General features: G+C 41.4%; 1 protein-coding gene across 6 annotated transcripts in view; it reads left to right on the top strand.

Moving 5' to 3' along the window:
- The window catches only part of ARVCF (ARVCF delta catenin family member), a 140,605-nt gene that overhangs the window by 110,975 nt on the left and 13,297 nt on the right, over positions 1 to 16,333 (top strand). For all 6 annotated transcript variants that reach the window (XM_031555925.2, XM_031555923.2, XM_019620965.3 and 3 more), the window contains 6 exons: positions 10,307 to 10,434; positions 11,346 to 11,496; positions 12,818 to 13,010; positions 13,695 to 13,806; positions 14,419 to 14,509; positions 15,016 to 15,069. In XM_031555925.2, coding sequence (XP_031411785.1) covers positions 10,307 to 10,434; positions 11,346 to 11,496; positions 12,818 to 13,010; positions 13,695 to 13,806; positions 14,419 to 14,509; positions 15,016 to 15,069 — 729 coding nt within the window. The remainder of the gene's footprint in view (positions 1 to 10,306; positions 10,435 to 11,345; positions 11,497 to 12,817; positions 13,011 to 13,694; positions 13,807 to 14,418; positions 14,510 to 15,015; positions 15,070 to 16,333) is intronic.

The following is a 16,333-nucleotide window of genomic DNA, read 5'->3' as shown; positions in this document are numbered from 1 at the left end:
ATTTCTGTAAATTCCATGGTGATGGAGGATTTGTTTTTGCCTTGCTGATCAAGATTCTATCCACTGTGCTTGAGGGCCTGATGCCCTGCATACTCTGGGCAGCCCCACACCCTGACCTGCCACAGGCCTGGAGAGGGAGTTGGCGGTCTTGGAGGCCTGCAGGAGCATGGCTGTCAGTTTCTTCAACAACACGATCCTGTGCTTTGCTGCATCCAGGCAGAGCACTGTCTGCTCCCTGCCATCCCCTCTCTTACACCAGGAGGCTGCCCAAAGAGCTGACTGCTGCCTTTCCCTGCTCCCAGCTGTGCTGTATCACCTCTCTGCATGGCACACAGGGAAGAACAGAGATCTCCGGTTTGACAGCTCATTCTTCCTTGCCGCTGGATCTTACTGCTTTGCATTACAGTGCAGTGTCTTTTCCCCCACTCTGCAGCCACAAAGGGGCTTTGATTTCCAGGCCACTGCTTCCAGTGCAAATCATATAGCAGGGGAGGGCACCTAGTTGGACCATCCCCAGCCTCATGATCTAGTGCATTCCATGCAGTCTCTCTTGGAGATAGGAAAAAGATGCTTAAGAGGTCGGCAGAGGCAAAAAAAAAAAAAGGGTTTTCTGTGCTTTTTCCATCTTTCTTGCATACTTCAGTATTTTATGTCTGTTGGTGAGCAGATATTTCAACTAAATAACCACAGCCGTATTGGGTTTTGTTGCTTTTTTACCTTCGGTGCTTTTCAGCTCTTTTGCAGTCTTTCTTCCATGCCTGCCTGCTTGCTGGGATTTTATAACACTTAAGTTTATAAAGCTGTTCAACAACTAAACAGTTCTGAATAACATTAGAATGTTTTTAATAAATAAAACGGTGTCTGGAACCAAGGACTATTGCATGATTCCTTTTGCAGTAAGCACTTCTCTGCAGACAGGTTGTTACTACTGAGCTGGGAGAAAGCTAAAAGCTCATTAGCTTCCTGGAGTCAAAGCATCTGATTGGCATCAGAGACTGCAAAGCAGAGTTTGACAAGGGCTTGAGGCCAGAAAAGGATATTTCAGAACACATGATCATTAGTCAAACACACACTGAAAAAAAAAAAAAGGAGGAAAGAAAATGATAGGTCCAGGCAGCATGAGGTGAAAGGAGGGAGTCCCTTAACTGCCGTTATTTTCAGTGATGAGCCTGAGACATCTTTATGTTATGGGCTCTTGAACTTGTTAAGATACTAACAGCAACATATTGTGTTTTATCATTGGTTATAGCTGTGGTGTGATACTTCTATGGATGTTCTTTCAGGGAATCACTCAATTGTCTCTGTTTAGAAAACATTTCATACAGTAAGCTCAAACCCTCTTGCAGTTTGGCTGGACTGTTGGGCATCTGCACTAATAAAGGCAGTGAAAAATGTAGCTCTCAGTTCTGTTCAGCTGCATCACAGGGCAGCTATGATTTGAAGAGGAGTAGCATGCTTTTACAGAGATGTGTGTGGGTATTGTAAGGAAATCATTTTTTCTGTTCTGACTTTTTTTCCAGTTTAAGGAAAAATCCTTCCTAAAAGCACATTCTGGCATATGTACACAACTGTACATTTGTAAGCAGTTGTTTATACAATGTTAAAAGTAACAATTTTCCTCAGGTTCCCAATCTTCATTAGCTTCTGCTCCTTTGAGAAAACTTGACTAAATAGAGAAAACTGTTGCATTGTGCTCTGAAAAGGACTGGATTTGAACCCTAACAAAGCAGAGGGTAAGCAAGTTCCAGCCTAGAGATTCCATCATTTAAAAGTTTCCACCATTAAGAAATGGGATCCATTTTCACACCTACTTCTATCAAATAAGGTTTCCTGTCACGTTGCCTCGTCACCTTATCTTTTCCAGAATTACAAATGGTAAGCCATCTGTTTTTGTGCTGTGGATTTTGATGACTGTGGCATCCCCACATGTTCTTGACCTGTGGTTACAGCTTTGAGGTCAGTAAGCTGACGCCTTCCTGGCTTTCCATGTTTTCTGCTCATGTAAACTGGCCCAAATGCCAGAAGCCAGGCTGGATGGGCAGTGTTCTAATTTCTAGCTTGATTGTGCAGTCCTTGCAATTGCTATCTGTGACAGAATAGGAGGGGTGACAAAATAGAGCTGTTTGGTACCACACACAAGGAGATATCCCTCAGGGCATGTGTGCAGTCACCAAGCACTGCCATCTGGGCCCTTTCTGGGAGAAAAAAATTAACAAGTCAGTCAAGTGCAATTCTGGATGGCAGTGGGAGAGACAGGAACAGATTCATCAGAAGCTCAGAAGCAGTCGTGGTCAATCATAGCAGCAGCGTCTCTGAGGTCTGAAAGAATAAGCCTGGACATTTGACCTTGTCCACTGTTGTTCTAATATTGCTGTTCTGCAGCAGACAATGTCTGGAAATTCAGGTTTTCCCTCTCAGAGAAACATAATGTGATCGATGGTCTGCTTTGTATTGATCTTGTATGCACGGGCCAAATTGCTGTCTGATTAAGAAGTCCCTGGTGCCATGTGCATCAACCCTGTGCCCACTGTGGTATCAGCTGTTAGAGGCACATGTCCAACTTGGTAGCTTAAGGAGAAAGCTTCCCTGGAGGCAGCAAGCAAGATTGTTTGCATCCAGGAGTATTTGCATTTCTGCTTTCCTTGCATATTGATCTGCTGTCAGTGAGATCCCCAGCGTGATACACCTAATCTGTCTTCTGTCTTCAAATGCTGTAGCAGTTGAGGCAGGAGTAAACTGCCATAAAACTACCCATAAAACTACCATGAATGCACAGAATTTCTCCAAGCAGGAGTGTTCACCTATAGCTTAGAGTCCAAGCTGTGCCTGAGCTACCCTGAGTACAACACCCTTGCAAGAGTCGTGGCATCGTGCTGGAAACATGGCAGAGCTGGCAGACCTTTGCTGAGAATTCTGTTCTTGTTCCCTTCCATGTGTGAGCCAGGATTTTGAACCACCCCTCAGTTTGGGATTTTGCACTCTCGGGCTTGGAGTTCCATTCTGGGGGCTTGTACACACCATGGTAAGCAGATTGTGGAAAAAGGGGAACCCATGCTGTCAAACAGATTGCTTTTGGTACGTAGCGTATAAAGAAGAGACTCCAAGGTGTGTGCCATGTGTGAGAGAGAGAGAATGGTGTTCAGCATGTGATTTTAGAAATAACATGTCTGTCCCACTCCCTTTAAAAGAAAATACATTCTGTTATCACTGTGAAGTAAATAAAAAATAACTTTGGATCAGGTAGAGACCTAAAGCAGTGTTAACAGTTCGTGTACCATACTTAAAGTCTTCAGGAACTGGAGTAAAGGAGGCTATTTGCATGCCATCCATTTTAATCATTTGGCGAGAGGGCGTAACATTTACTTTGGATCCCCAGCATTATAGCTTGTAATATTGAAGTTTCTCAGAAACACCACTAAAAGTGGCCTACAAAAGCTTAAACATGCTACAGTTCACCATCATGCCTACAATTGCTTTGAGTGGAAACCTTTAGCAACTCACTCTTCTCTGCATCAGCCTTGCTGCCAGGTATTTCCTGCCCTTCACCAACAGCCTACGGGGACACTGTATCTCCTTTTGAACAGGTAGCTTGGGTAGTGCTCTAGTTATCAGATCCTTATTAAGTATTGGTCCTCCAGAGCCTTCTCAACTGATTAGTGAACAGAGGAAAGAGTTGTTAACCGAACATCTCCTGTTGCCAAGAGACTTAGCTGCATAGGCTTGAAAAAAGCCTTTGTTACTGGGCAGCGCATCAGTTGCTGTTGGGAGGAGCCCTGCTTGCAGCTCATTTGGAAAGGGAGAGCTGTTTAAGTCTTACAATATTTGCTCACAGAAAGCAGAAGCATTGGAATTCGCACAAGGTCAAAATAGGTTGTGTTTAATTGAGCCATTTCTTTGTTAAGTTACATATTCTTTGATATGAAATGAAATGTAATCAATTTCATAGAAAGCCATCTCTGTAAGAGAAGATACCCTGGTGACAGCTTGTGGAGCTTGAGAAATGTGAATAATAGAAATAGCAAAAGACAGTTTGTTTTCTCAGGCATCCTTATTTCTCCTGCACCACCTTGCCTTCCTCTTCCCTTTCCTCGCTGCTTTTCTGCCTTCCCTGCAGATTAGCTCCTTGTTGGTTTTTTTGCATACCTCCGCATTTTGTAGTACTGGTGATGTCCTTGTTACATCCTTGTGGCATGAGGGGGCTGCTTCCCCTTCTAGCTAGCAAGCCATTGCTTTTTGCATTGTGGAACTAGGTGGTAAACTGGGAAGCATTTATGTAATTGTGGAACTTGTGTGTGACTTAGATCGGTTGGAAAGGTCACACGCTATGGTGTTCCTTTTGTAAACAGAAAATCTCTTAAACATACTTTCAAGCCTGATTTGAGTCTCATGTGTCCCATATTATTTTGGTTGTTCTTTTCAACACTGCCCACTGTTGGAGCTCCAGCTGGGTGGTGGATGCTGCGTTCTTGACTGTATCTCAGCAGTAAGCATAATACCTGTCCTGCCTTGTGCTGCACATTGAAGTGAAGGCTACAAGGACTGTTGAAAACCTTCTACCTATTACTGCTTCGTCCACTGAACAAGTTTATGCCTCTGTTGTGTGACATTCAGTATGCTTATGTGCATCTGTATCAAGCTGCATTCTCCATCGATTACCCCGAGCATTTGGCTCTGTTGGAGCTGGCTGCATTTTCACTACTGTTAAGCCTTTCAATTAGAAGAATCTTGCAAGTTGAGGTTGGCATTCAAGCTGTGCACCGAGTGCTGAAACACAGCATACAGATGGAGTGGGGCTGATGGGGTTTATTGTGTTTGTTTTATTAGTATTGTTTTAAGGATCTGATTGCTGTTTTCACAAAACTAACCAGCTGCTTTCCCCCCCACACACCTTTTTAAATGTTCTATGGGGTGAGGCATTCCTGGAATGGGAGGTGTTGAACTGCTAGACTGATCGGCTGCTTATGTTCTGAAAATATTTCTGTAGAAGAAGATTCTGAATTCTGGTTCACAACTGTTTGACTTGCAAAGCATGAACTGCACAGTTTGTAATGAGGTTGCAGCGCACTAGCAACAGAGGGCAGGAGCCCAAAATTTGTGAAGCATTTCTTTCACAATCAACTTGCTAGTTTCTTTTAGAGACGTGACTTTTTACTTCTTTTGGCTCGTAGCTTCCTACTTAGGCAGCTGCTTTCTTTTTCCTACAAAGTCTGTTAGTGTGTGACCTTGCAGAGAAGTGGCGCTTCGGGCTCTCGCTCCATCTGCCGGTAACTGTCACATCTTGCGCCGAGTTGGCCGGCGCAGTGAGTGAGCACATCAGCAAGCAGCTCTTGAACTTGCTCGCATTCCTCGTTAGCACACCCTCGATGTGGTCCTGGAGTGCATCTGTTGGTTTAATTTCATCCCAAGATGTGTCCAGATGGTGCTGCAAGTGCTGTGTGCTGGGAACTGAAGCGCAGTGAGTTCAGGCAGTTGGGAAATTTGCTTCGAAAGTGGTCTGAATTAAAACAGTAATGTAAACATCTCAGTAAATACTGCAGGAACAAGTAACTCTCAGAGTCCATTTAAGAGACTCCAGGGTTTTTTTCCCTCGGCAACTGAGGTTTTTTGTTTTGTTTTGTATTTCCTACAGTGCTCCCTGTATCCTTCTAACTTACATGAAAATTGCTTGTTTTGAAACAGCAAGCCAGAGATTTTAGAAGGATAAAAAATAAAGCATCACATCTGCTCCAGCAGTAGGACTCTAATCTGACCAGTATATGTATAATTTCCTGTGCTTGTAGGGTGATAATACATCCTAAATTGTATGAGTTGTAAAGGGAATTAGGTTTAGCAACTTTGCTCCAAAGAGAGATGTCTAAATGTGAGATTAAAGTGGTATATCAGACAGAGGAACCTGATGAAATAGTTTGTTATTGCCAGAATGTAATCAAGTATAGGCACAGTGTCATCATTGCTAAAATGGAAACACATAAATTTGTGGATGAGGTGATCCAGGAGCTGCTGCATGTGGCTGAGAGTTGGATGGGCTGGTTTGGTTCTTCGGTTCATTCCTCAGGTCTTTTAGGATTCAGGATTAAAATTGCTGTCTGTGCTGTTAGTGTTCTGTGGGCAAACAAAGGATGCTCCAGTTGGCAGCACTTGGTAGGGTGGACATGGCACAGAACAAATCCCATTGCCAATTTTGAACAACTTGGATGCAGAGAAGCTCATTTCCTTTTGTTGTAAAGTTGAAATCACAGTGTGTTGGTGAAGGTGAGTTTAATGTGGATGATCTTTCTTTGTATACATATTTATGCCAGCAGCTGGGGAGAATGCTTAGATGCTGTAATATGTCTGACACAGCGACATCAGTGTCCGAGGCATTTTCCATTTATCTAAAAGGGAAAAGTTAATATAACCAAATGTTTTGCTTTGCATTTTACAGTGGAGCTGGGTGAGGAGGGAGGAATAAAAGATTTATCCCCATGCTTTTCCAGAAGGAAACGGTATAGATTGCAATTCACTACAAGTCTGTAACCTGAGGAAAAGGTCTCATTTATTCTGGGAGAAATGATCTTTGGTAGGGCAGTGCTGAATCTGGGCTATAACCATAAGTTTGTTTTTTTTTAAAGAAAAAGAAAAGCATGTATTGTTTTTCTCATTTGATATATTACTTATTGCTGATGACCCTCCTTTTCTCATTTTCTTTAAAAAAAAAAAAAAAGGGATATAAACAATTAGCTACAGATTGCACAAAGGCAGCATTACCTGAAAAAAATAATTAAGATGATCCTGAAATTAAGGAAATCAGTTTAGAAGAGAAGCAGGTGCTTAATGGAGGTGAGACCAGCTGTGCTTCCCAGGAACATGCTTGAAGTGCTTTGCGGAAAGATGTGTGAGGCCTCCATGCAATGCTGGAAGGAAATTTATAATAACTCTGACAAATAGCATCCTATAAATAGCAAAGCTGGACTCATTAGGACAGGAGGTAGATGGAGAAAATACAAAACTTGTTTGTTTCTTTTTAGGGGAATATAATGCTTATGAAAAGTGTCAGCTTGTCGTCAATGAGGAAGAAATCCTCTGGTGGAGATGTAACTTTATTGCTGTTAGGTCCTCATCTCTGCTAATGAGCAGTTATTCATGAGAGTCGTTCCTAATACTTTGGTTTAGCAACTCCTGCCTGCATGCTAGCACGGATTGCATGCAGTGCTGGCAGTGTGCAGCAGGTGGGGACCCCACGGTGGGAATGACATGAGGGAGGAGAAGGTCTCGTATATGATGTATAGCATTTATTAACTCCTTTTATAGCAGATCTTAACAGGGCAGCATAAATACAGTTGGAAAATGGGGTCATATGGATTGAAGTGAGAATTGCTCACCAAGGCAGCTAAGGGATTACAACCCGAAGCAGAAATGCATTGGTGATTGGTAGAAGAAATGCTATGTAGTATTGAACAGAAGTGGGGACGTTTTTGAGATGCTCTAACGTTAGTAAGTAGGAAAAAGGAGAGGCTTTCATGCATGAAGAGAAGTAATGACAGAAGGGAGCAAGAGGTGCGTGACTGGAATACGGCTCTGTCTGCAGGAGGTAAGTGGAGGTGAGAGGGTTTTTGCTTCTGTGTGCTTCTCAGCATTCGTACCCTGAGAAGGAAGGAAGGATGTCTAACCAGAAGGGAACAGAAAGAGCAATTTTAGATTGCACTTAAATCAAAGGAGAGGGCAAGTTTGTGGGGCAGTTGCCAAGTATGCTGTAGTTATGGCCAGGCAATTTAGAACAAAGCCACCAGAAGATTGACTACAGAATGGCACTCTGCTCACTGGCAGGCTACTCTGAGCTCAAATACAGAAGCAATACATGTTCTGCATGAGTTTGCTCTGAAAATTAATGAACCTGCTTTCAGCTTTTTGCATATCTGATTCATGCTTCAGCTAAGCTTCCGTGAAAGATAGCACAGCTTCCAAATTCTGGTAAGCTATCCTAAGAGATTTTTGAAGTGTTAGTGTTCAGGAAAGTAACACTATGCACTTAGCAGGCAGCAGAGCTTTTTCGTGAGGAGTCCTGGGATTGCCAATTCACCTTGTGAAGCAGCAGAGGAGAGAGGTAATGTGGAGGTCATACTGGAGTCAGATAATCACAGACCTATTCAAGGAACAGAGGAGAGCTGTACGACTGTTCATGCTTCATGGATTACATAACTGTTTTTCTAAGCATTCAATACAGGGGGCAGTGATCCCAGTGCAAGGAGAGGACAGCAGAGAAGAGGAGAGAAAGTGGCAGGGGTTGGCAGGATGCCTTTGGGGATTGCCACCTGTTGCAGCTTGTGCTTATCTGTAGGTGTCACATAACAAGCACGTGGTGGCAGTAAAAGCAGTCTGGAGCAGGTTAACAATCCAGCAGTTCAAAAAGAATGCAGCCATGCTGGAATGCACGTGGGGAAGCTGGACAGGGAGTGTGTAAGATGGCACATCGGAGCTCGTGGGTGCTTGTGCATAGATCAGTCTTCTGGTGCAGAGCAAAGAAAGCCTTGGCTGATAAAGTGTGTCTTCAGTGGGATAAATAAGCCCTGTAATCCAAGGGTGTTAACGTGGCCTTATGTTAATATTAGATGAGGTTAATATTAATTAGTTAATTAATATTAGGTTAATATTAGTGAGGTCTAGGGTTTTGAGAGATCATGGCTAACACAGTGCCACAGCTATAATTATGATGAAAAATAGGGAAAAGCAGAGCTAGAATGTAACGCTTTCATTTTAGAAGGCTTTTTAATCCTCTTCAGCAACAGAGGAAGTTTCTGACAGTATATCCATTTGATAGAATAGAATTTTTCAGTTCTCTTGCTTCTAGGTTTGATTTGAGATGTCTGAAATACGATAAAAATCCGTATTTGAGTAGTGGATGATTTATGAAGAGAAAGTATTGAAGAGAGGGCGTGATTTCTGTTTGTAGGTTTCCTGTCTTACTAGTGGAAAACTTGCTTTGAGTTACGGTACACTCGTGGGACAGTATCTTGTTATGTGAGAAACATTCTTTTTGTCTGTACATATAAAAAAAAAAAGTCTTCTATTCAAGACAAGCTTCAAATTTCCTGCTTGCCCAAGCTCGTTCATACCTTCATACTTGCTTTCATGCCATTCTTTTTTCCATAAATGTTTTCACAAGTAACACCTGCTAATTGCAAACTCCTCGAAAGCCATCAGTTCAGAAATGTCTTACAGCTGCAGTCACTGTAGCTGTGTCCCTGTTATCTGTGGGTGGTTTGTGCTTTCCTGCACTCACCAAAGCAATTCTAGGGAAGTTATTTTTTTGTTATTGAAATTTTCTGAACAATACTAGAATCTCCTGGATCCTATTTGATGGGGAAGTACTGTAACTGGATGCTTGCATATTCTTCCTTCATCAGTTCAGTGTTGTGAGACACTTACTGACGAAAGGTAGGTAAAATTGCTTGAAAATACCAACAATTTGTTACTAATGTGGAATTGCCACTTTAGTCCTTGTCTAAAGCAGTGCTCCACTGTACTGTGGTTAGATAGATAAATCCTAATCCTTTGAGATGAGGAATTTGAGACATGGATACTGCTATCAGTTACTCAGCATCACAAAAGCAAATGCATGGCAGAGCTGGGAATAGTTCCCATTCCTGACATGCCTAAATTGCAAAGCTGCAGCAGTGACTCTGGAGATACTTAGTTATTATGTGTCTGTTGCAGTCTCCCAGTGTAATGCAATGCTGGTGTACTTCTTTACCTGATATTTGAACTGGAGGCAGTATTTCTCCTTGCTCCCACCAGTTGAGAATTGTAGTCATTTTGACATCTTGCATCTTTCTTTCCTTACATAGGTGTGAGAAGGGAGTGGATGATGGGATTGTAGCTTGCTTTCTGTGACCTGTTTGTTGATGTCTGAGACAATTTGAATGAAAAAAAAAAAAGAGTGCAAGTTGAATTTACAGTCTACAGATGCAAAATAAGAATTGTTCAGTCATTGTCTCATGCCACCTTGTTACTATGTGTACTACATATACTCAACCTGCTAGACAGTTATATAGCATAGCATAGATTTCAGAAAGAATGATCAACTTACCAACAATCAGAGGGACCTTCAGTCTAGCTGAATGTCCTGTAGATGAGTTCCCATGTGCATTGCGTTCACAAGAGAGAAGAAAACATTCTGAATGTGGCAGAGACCCTTCTTTCCGTAGCACAGCTTTCTCTTGACTGTTCTCTAATGTGATTAAATAAAGGTATGCTATATGTTTGTTCATACATGCCTTCTCTACTTTTTTTTTTTTTTTGCTTCCGTTGTCCTCTTCCCCACCTGCAGGCTTTGAATTACTGTACCAACCAGATGTGGTCCGACTGTACCTTTCCATCCTCACCGAAAGTCAGAACTTTAACACTCTGGAAGCTGCAGCAGGGGCTTTGCAGAATCTCAGTGCTGGCAACTGGACTGTGAGTGCAATCTTCTCTTTAGTCTTTACTTGATGCAAGAACAAAGCTATATCCGTTGTTTGCTGCACTGTTACCTTGTGCCCTTTAAGAAGGAAGAAGGTGAAGAGATTATTTCCAATTCATTTGCCCACTTAAAATGCTTTGCATCTTCTGAACAGATGGTGTTTATGTGCAAATGTCACTGAGCTCATGACAATTTAACCATGAGCTGGTTTTACTACTTAAACTACTTAACTGTTGCCACATCCCTTCAGACAAGCTTATTGTTAGATGGTCCTGTTGTGAATGCTTAATTCATTAGGCTGCTACATTGCTCGAGAAACTGTACTCTGAATTGTCCTCTGATTTTCTCTCTGAGCCAACCCTAGTACTAAGCAGATAATGCTCAAAGATATACCTGATCACTTCTAGAACTGTGTGGCAAACCTGGAGCGAGCAGAAGCCTGAAGATCAGCAGGGTGGTGTTTTGCAACTGCCTTGAATACCTATTTTAAAATCAATCATGAAACAGAGTAAAATAGCACAAAATTGAAGGTGGAAGAAGATAACATGCTTTAGATGCCTTACTGTTCCCTGCAAATGACCTATTTTTCCTAATCTAGGGGAATGTGTTTTCACACTGTGATGTGTACAGAACAGATGCTGGCTGGCAAATGAAATTCCTTCTGTTTCTGTTCTCTTTCTCCATCAGCTTACTAAGCTGCAGGCTGAACCTCCACATTGTTTTCTCTTTGGTGCTTGATGAACATGACTGATAGGTTGTTTCAGATGCATCAGCATACACATCTTAACAGGTGTTCACAGGAGAAAAAAATGAATTGCAGCACTGAAGGAAATCCCAAAGGCAAGAAGGAGTGGGTATATGAGCTCACAGTATTTTGTGTTGTTTCTTTTTTTCTTGTTTTAATCAGTGGTCCACATACATTCGTGCAACAGTGCGGAAAGAGAGAGGCTTGCCAGTGCTTGTGGAGCTACTCCAGTCCGACTCTGACAAGGTTGTGAGGGCTGTGTCAATTGCCTTGAGAAACCTTTCCATGGATCGCCGCAATAAAGACCTTATAGGTATCTTCAGAGCTTTTCTTAGCAGGCTGGAATCTTGGATGCTTTTGAGAGACATCTTGTTTTTGTCAGCTGTGCTGAGGATTCATTTTGTATGCAGTTTCTGTCACTGTTCTCCAGGATTATTCTGTGTAGCCACCAAGTGGAAGGTTTTCATCCAGTCCACTTAAACAAGCCATGGTTTAAGAGAGATTCCTAAGGACTAAAAATAAATACAGATTTTTGCAGGAGAGTGGAGCATGTGTAGGTGTGCAGATGACTGGGTGGTTAACAGACTGCTTGCCTTTCCTTAGCTCTAGCTGGCATGGACTAACTGCTGCTAGTCACATGCAGAGGTTACTGACAGGTGTGTTCCTCTTTAGGCCCACTGTTGAGATTGAGAAGCTGACCTTGCTTGGGGTCATGAAGGAAAATCTAAAGTTTTCCCTTTTTTTTCCATCATGACCTCCTTCCCTGTGGCAATTACTGTAGAAGCTGGATACTAAACAACTTACCAGAGACATAGTCTTTAAATTAGTTTTTCAACAGTGCTCACTAGCTCCTTTCCAATGGGGTAAATATGCATTTGTGTGCATGTAATCAGGAAGGTTCAGCTGTCGGTGGAGTTCTTCCTGTGGATGCCTCTGTATTTAACTGATGTCTGTTTAAACTACCACTTGTCAGGCCAGGAAGTATTCAGCACTTGTTTAGGGCCATCATCCAAGTTGATGCTAACAAATGGCCAGGTGGAATTCTGCCCTAACACATCAAGTTTCTCTCTTAATAGTTCACAGGTGTAGCTAGGTGAATGGTGCAGACACACACCTGGGAGTGATAAACTCCCAGCTCCTTGGTTTTTCTCCAGTACCATATGATGTGAAGGCTAACTGGGCCCAGGAGGAAATACTCTTATCTTTGTTGGAAGAAGGTTAATAAATGCATGGCTGCACACCTTGCCCCAGAAGGCCTATTAGAAGGCTACACTGAGTAAACCATGTGCGTGTATTAGCATGAATATGTGGCGGTAGCAGCAGCTACTGGATGCTTTTTGCCTCAGGCATTGTGAAGTATGATAGATGCTGGCTGTAAAATCGTAATAAAACCTACATTTTTTTCCCTCTTAGCCTTTTAGTATTCATGATGAAGGAGTTTTGTTTTGGATATCAACTCTTAATCACCTTGAAATAATAAATGATGAATGTGCCATAAAGTTACAGTCATGATGTCCAAAACACTTGCATTATTAATTTTTTTAGCCTGGCAAGCACCCTTGAATTTTTCATTCAGGATGGGAAGCTGAAAGGATTACTAGGGCTGACCAGTGGTATCTCTTCCACTTTTCCAGGCAGTTATGCCATGAGTGAGCTGGTTAGAAATTTGCCCAGCAGGCAGCAGAGATCTGCAAAGAACCTGGAGGAGGATACAGTGGTTGCTGTATTGAATACAATCCATGAAATCATTACTGACAGCTCAGAAAATGCAAGATCTCTGATCCAGACACAGGGCATTCAGAAGCTGGTGGCTATCAGCAAGTCAAGGTGAGTAACAGTTGAAAGCAAAATGTATAAAAACTCACTGCAAACTTGAAAATACCACAATGCACAGTAGTTTTTTGCTTTCCAAAGCCATTCTAGCCTTTCAGAAGTGTAGCTAAACAAGTATATACACAGTAAAAAGTCACCCTCTCAGTAGATTTGTAACTTAAAAGAAAAAAAAATAGAGTGAAAGCCTGTTAGAACATGACATCTTAGAACATGTCACCAATCCTTTCAAGGATTGCCGCTGATGAAATCTTGTTTTAAATAAAATGGTTAAGGATGTGCAGTAATTGTTTGGGCTAAAGGCAGCTCAGACTTGCGTGTGTTTGTTGTGTTTTCTTTTTTTTCTGTAAACAAATCCAAGCAGAATGAAATCCATCTGTTTTCTATTAGTGACAACTACAAAATGAAAAGAGCACCCTTGTCTCTGTGCTTGCCCACGAATGCAATGTGAAAACACAAAAATCTGCAAATTTTGACTTCTTGGATTCTTTTGTCAGCAAATACCTATGCATATGAAGAAGTCACTAAATTATTTCACATACATCTTAAAACTGATAAGCCATTGAATAGCTCTGTGAAGTAGTAGGTACCTCCTGGATATTGTTTTGGTGCAGAGAAGTTGGCATATGAATAGTCCTATATTTCTTGATATTTAACATTCTAATTTATTTTGCAAATCAGCCAGTCTCCTCGAGAAACAAAAGCAGCGTCTCACGTTCTTCAGATGATCTGGAGCTACAAGGAGTTACGAAATGCTCTGCAGAAAGATGGCTGGAACAAATCACACTTCCAGGTAAGAATGCTGGGTCTTAGGTTCAGTTAGTAGTTATGGAAATAACCTGGCTGGAAGGTGCCCTCTCTTAATGCAGTATTAGTGTCCGATAGGTAACACGCTTTAGTTCTGTTCTTCTGGGTAATGGAAAAATGTGTTGTAACCTGTTCAGTTGTAACATCATGCACTTACTTCATGGATAAGTTTTTCACTGGTCTATGAAATGTAGCTTCTTAGTTTTTGGAAGTATGCCATGTTGTGTAGGCCAAGTGCATGGGCTCTGCTCAAGGAAGAATTAGCATGTCTTTTGTCAGCTGTGTTCTTTCTCATATGAAATTTATTTCAGGCAGCAGCCCAGGGCAGTCACTAGTTCTTGATGTGCAGCCTCCTTACCTTCTCTTCTGAAAAGGTTGAGCTCCTTTTACAGATCAACAGTGCAGTGGTGTAGATAACACCAAAAAAAAAAAAAGAATTCCACTAACGAATCTATATGAAAATAAAATTAAAAAAAACTCCTTGCCATACTATTAGCAGGAGTGGATTTAGAACCAATATGTGATCTTACTTCATACTGTTTACTTGTTTGATTTCCCAGAAAAGCAGTTTCATATTTACCTAATTTTTGTTTTGAAGTCTGTTTCTGCAACGCCAAAGAGTTCCAAGGGTACTGCGGGCAGGTCTGGCTATGATGACAGCACTTTGCCACTGGTGGATAAAAGCCAAGGTCAGTTCTGCTAGTTTCCACTTTCTGTGTGTGTGTGTTTTGCTTGCTTGCTGAATTTGCCACAACAGTGTTATGGAAGTGAAAGGAAGGGCAAGACAGGAAGGAGTGAATGTATTATTTATATAGTGCTCTTTAACTCACAGTAACGGGATGATAGTTGTTGTCTTGCAAAGTGTGCACTGCCAATACTGCATACAAGTTGAGAAAACAGCATGATCAGTTAAAATAATCTGAGAGAATTTGGGATAGGTGTAAGATGAAACTTAAGAGAAGCTTGTTAAATGGTAGTTAGTCCAAAGCAGAAAATAAGGATTTCATATGTTGTCTGGAGAGCTTAAATTATGTTTTCCTTTCTGAATGGATGACAGTGAAATAGTTTTTCTCTAGGTCTGAATCCAGTACTTTAAGGACCTCTCTGGTTCTGAGACTAATTTAAAAGTACCAAGTGTTGAGAAAAGCAAATGTAAGTTGAATAGTTACAGTTACTCCATGCTTCTGTCTTACAGATAATGAGAAAACTGGGAGTCGTGATATGATACCTATGGATGAACTTGGCCCAGGTAAGTTCAGTCATAGATCAAACCTTGTATCTGTTTCAGTAGAGCACACTCACTTACAGGAAAGTTCAACTTTTCTTTGAGTCATACTCTCTCAAATGGATGAAGTTGACATTTAAAAACAGAATGTTACCTTTCAAAAGGTTGGCTGTTGCCATTTTTTTCCTTTCTTTCCTTTTGTCTTAAATGCACATACAGTGTGCACACTAATTTATCCACTACTTTAAGCATAGTACAGAAATCCTCATTCGAGCCTCTGTCCCTTGAGGCAGCTGCATTCCGTGTTACAGATTTGGAAACAGGATAAAGTTGAAAAGTTACTTCAAAGTGAACTTAAATCTATTCTGCCTCTGTTTTCTATAGGTAACATATGAATGTTGGTACATGCAATATTCCTGACTTTACTTTTCATTTACCTTCATCTAACTGAGCCAGACTTGTCCTTCAGATGGAGAACTTACAGCTCTGTCAGTGACGTGCTTTGAGACTGATAAACTCTGCAATTTCTGACTTGCAGAATTGTGGGTTTTTGCTTTATTCAGGCACATAAAGGTACTGCCTGCTCTCTTGGGAATTTGATTTAGTACTTCCAGTTGGTGGTATTTTTTTTAAGATATTCATATTAATGCCTTCAAATCAAACTGTTTGATATACTGCTATTTGTGATCGTAGCTGAAAAATTATTAAGTTAGAACCAAGGTGAATAACAGATACTGATTACCTTTCATATTCTTAGAAAATGAGGTACCACCTGTCTTGAATCCACCTGTCAGTATGTATTTAGCCTAAGGGAACACTAGAACATTTGTTCTCACAATGGAAGAAAGCAACTCCAGAGAAGATTGCATGGCAGCATAACTGCGTGCAAGCAGGTGCTGCACTCTGGGCAGTGCTGAATGTTTATAGTCTCAGGATTAATTGTTTCCTTGTGCTTTCAGGAGTTACTGGTGTATATCTCAGTACCAAGAGAAATGCAAATTAACAGCATGTATATGATATCAGGCAGATGGCCTGAGCCATTCTCTTCTGCAATTCTTTCAGTGCTGTTAGAAGATGAAATCTGAAGTTTTCCTGATCCCATCTCCTGAGTACTTTCATCTCCAACATGGCTTAACTTTCTGTGGTTTCAGAGATCAGTTGAGAAGGGAGTACATGAATTTATCCAATCCACTATCCTTAGTTTTAGGAAACCAGAATAACAATACTTCACCTCTTTCCTTCTTGCTCTTCCAAATGCTACACGTTACATATCTTATGCGCCTTCTTA

The sequence above is a fragment of the Meleagris gallopavo genome, chromosome 17 (assembly GCF_905368555.1).
Source record: "Meleagris gallopavo chromosome 17, MGAL_WU_HG_1.1, whole genome shotgun sequence".
NCBI classification, from domain to species: domain Eukaryota; kingdom Metazoa; phylum Chordata; class Aves; order Galliformes; family Phasianidae; genus Meleagris; species Meleagris gallopavo.
Note: the sequence above shows the minus strand (reverse complement) of the source record. Positions and strands in the feature narration are given on the sequence as shown.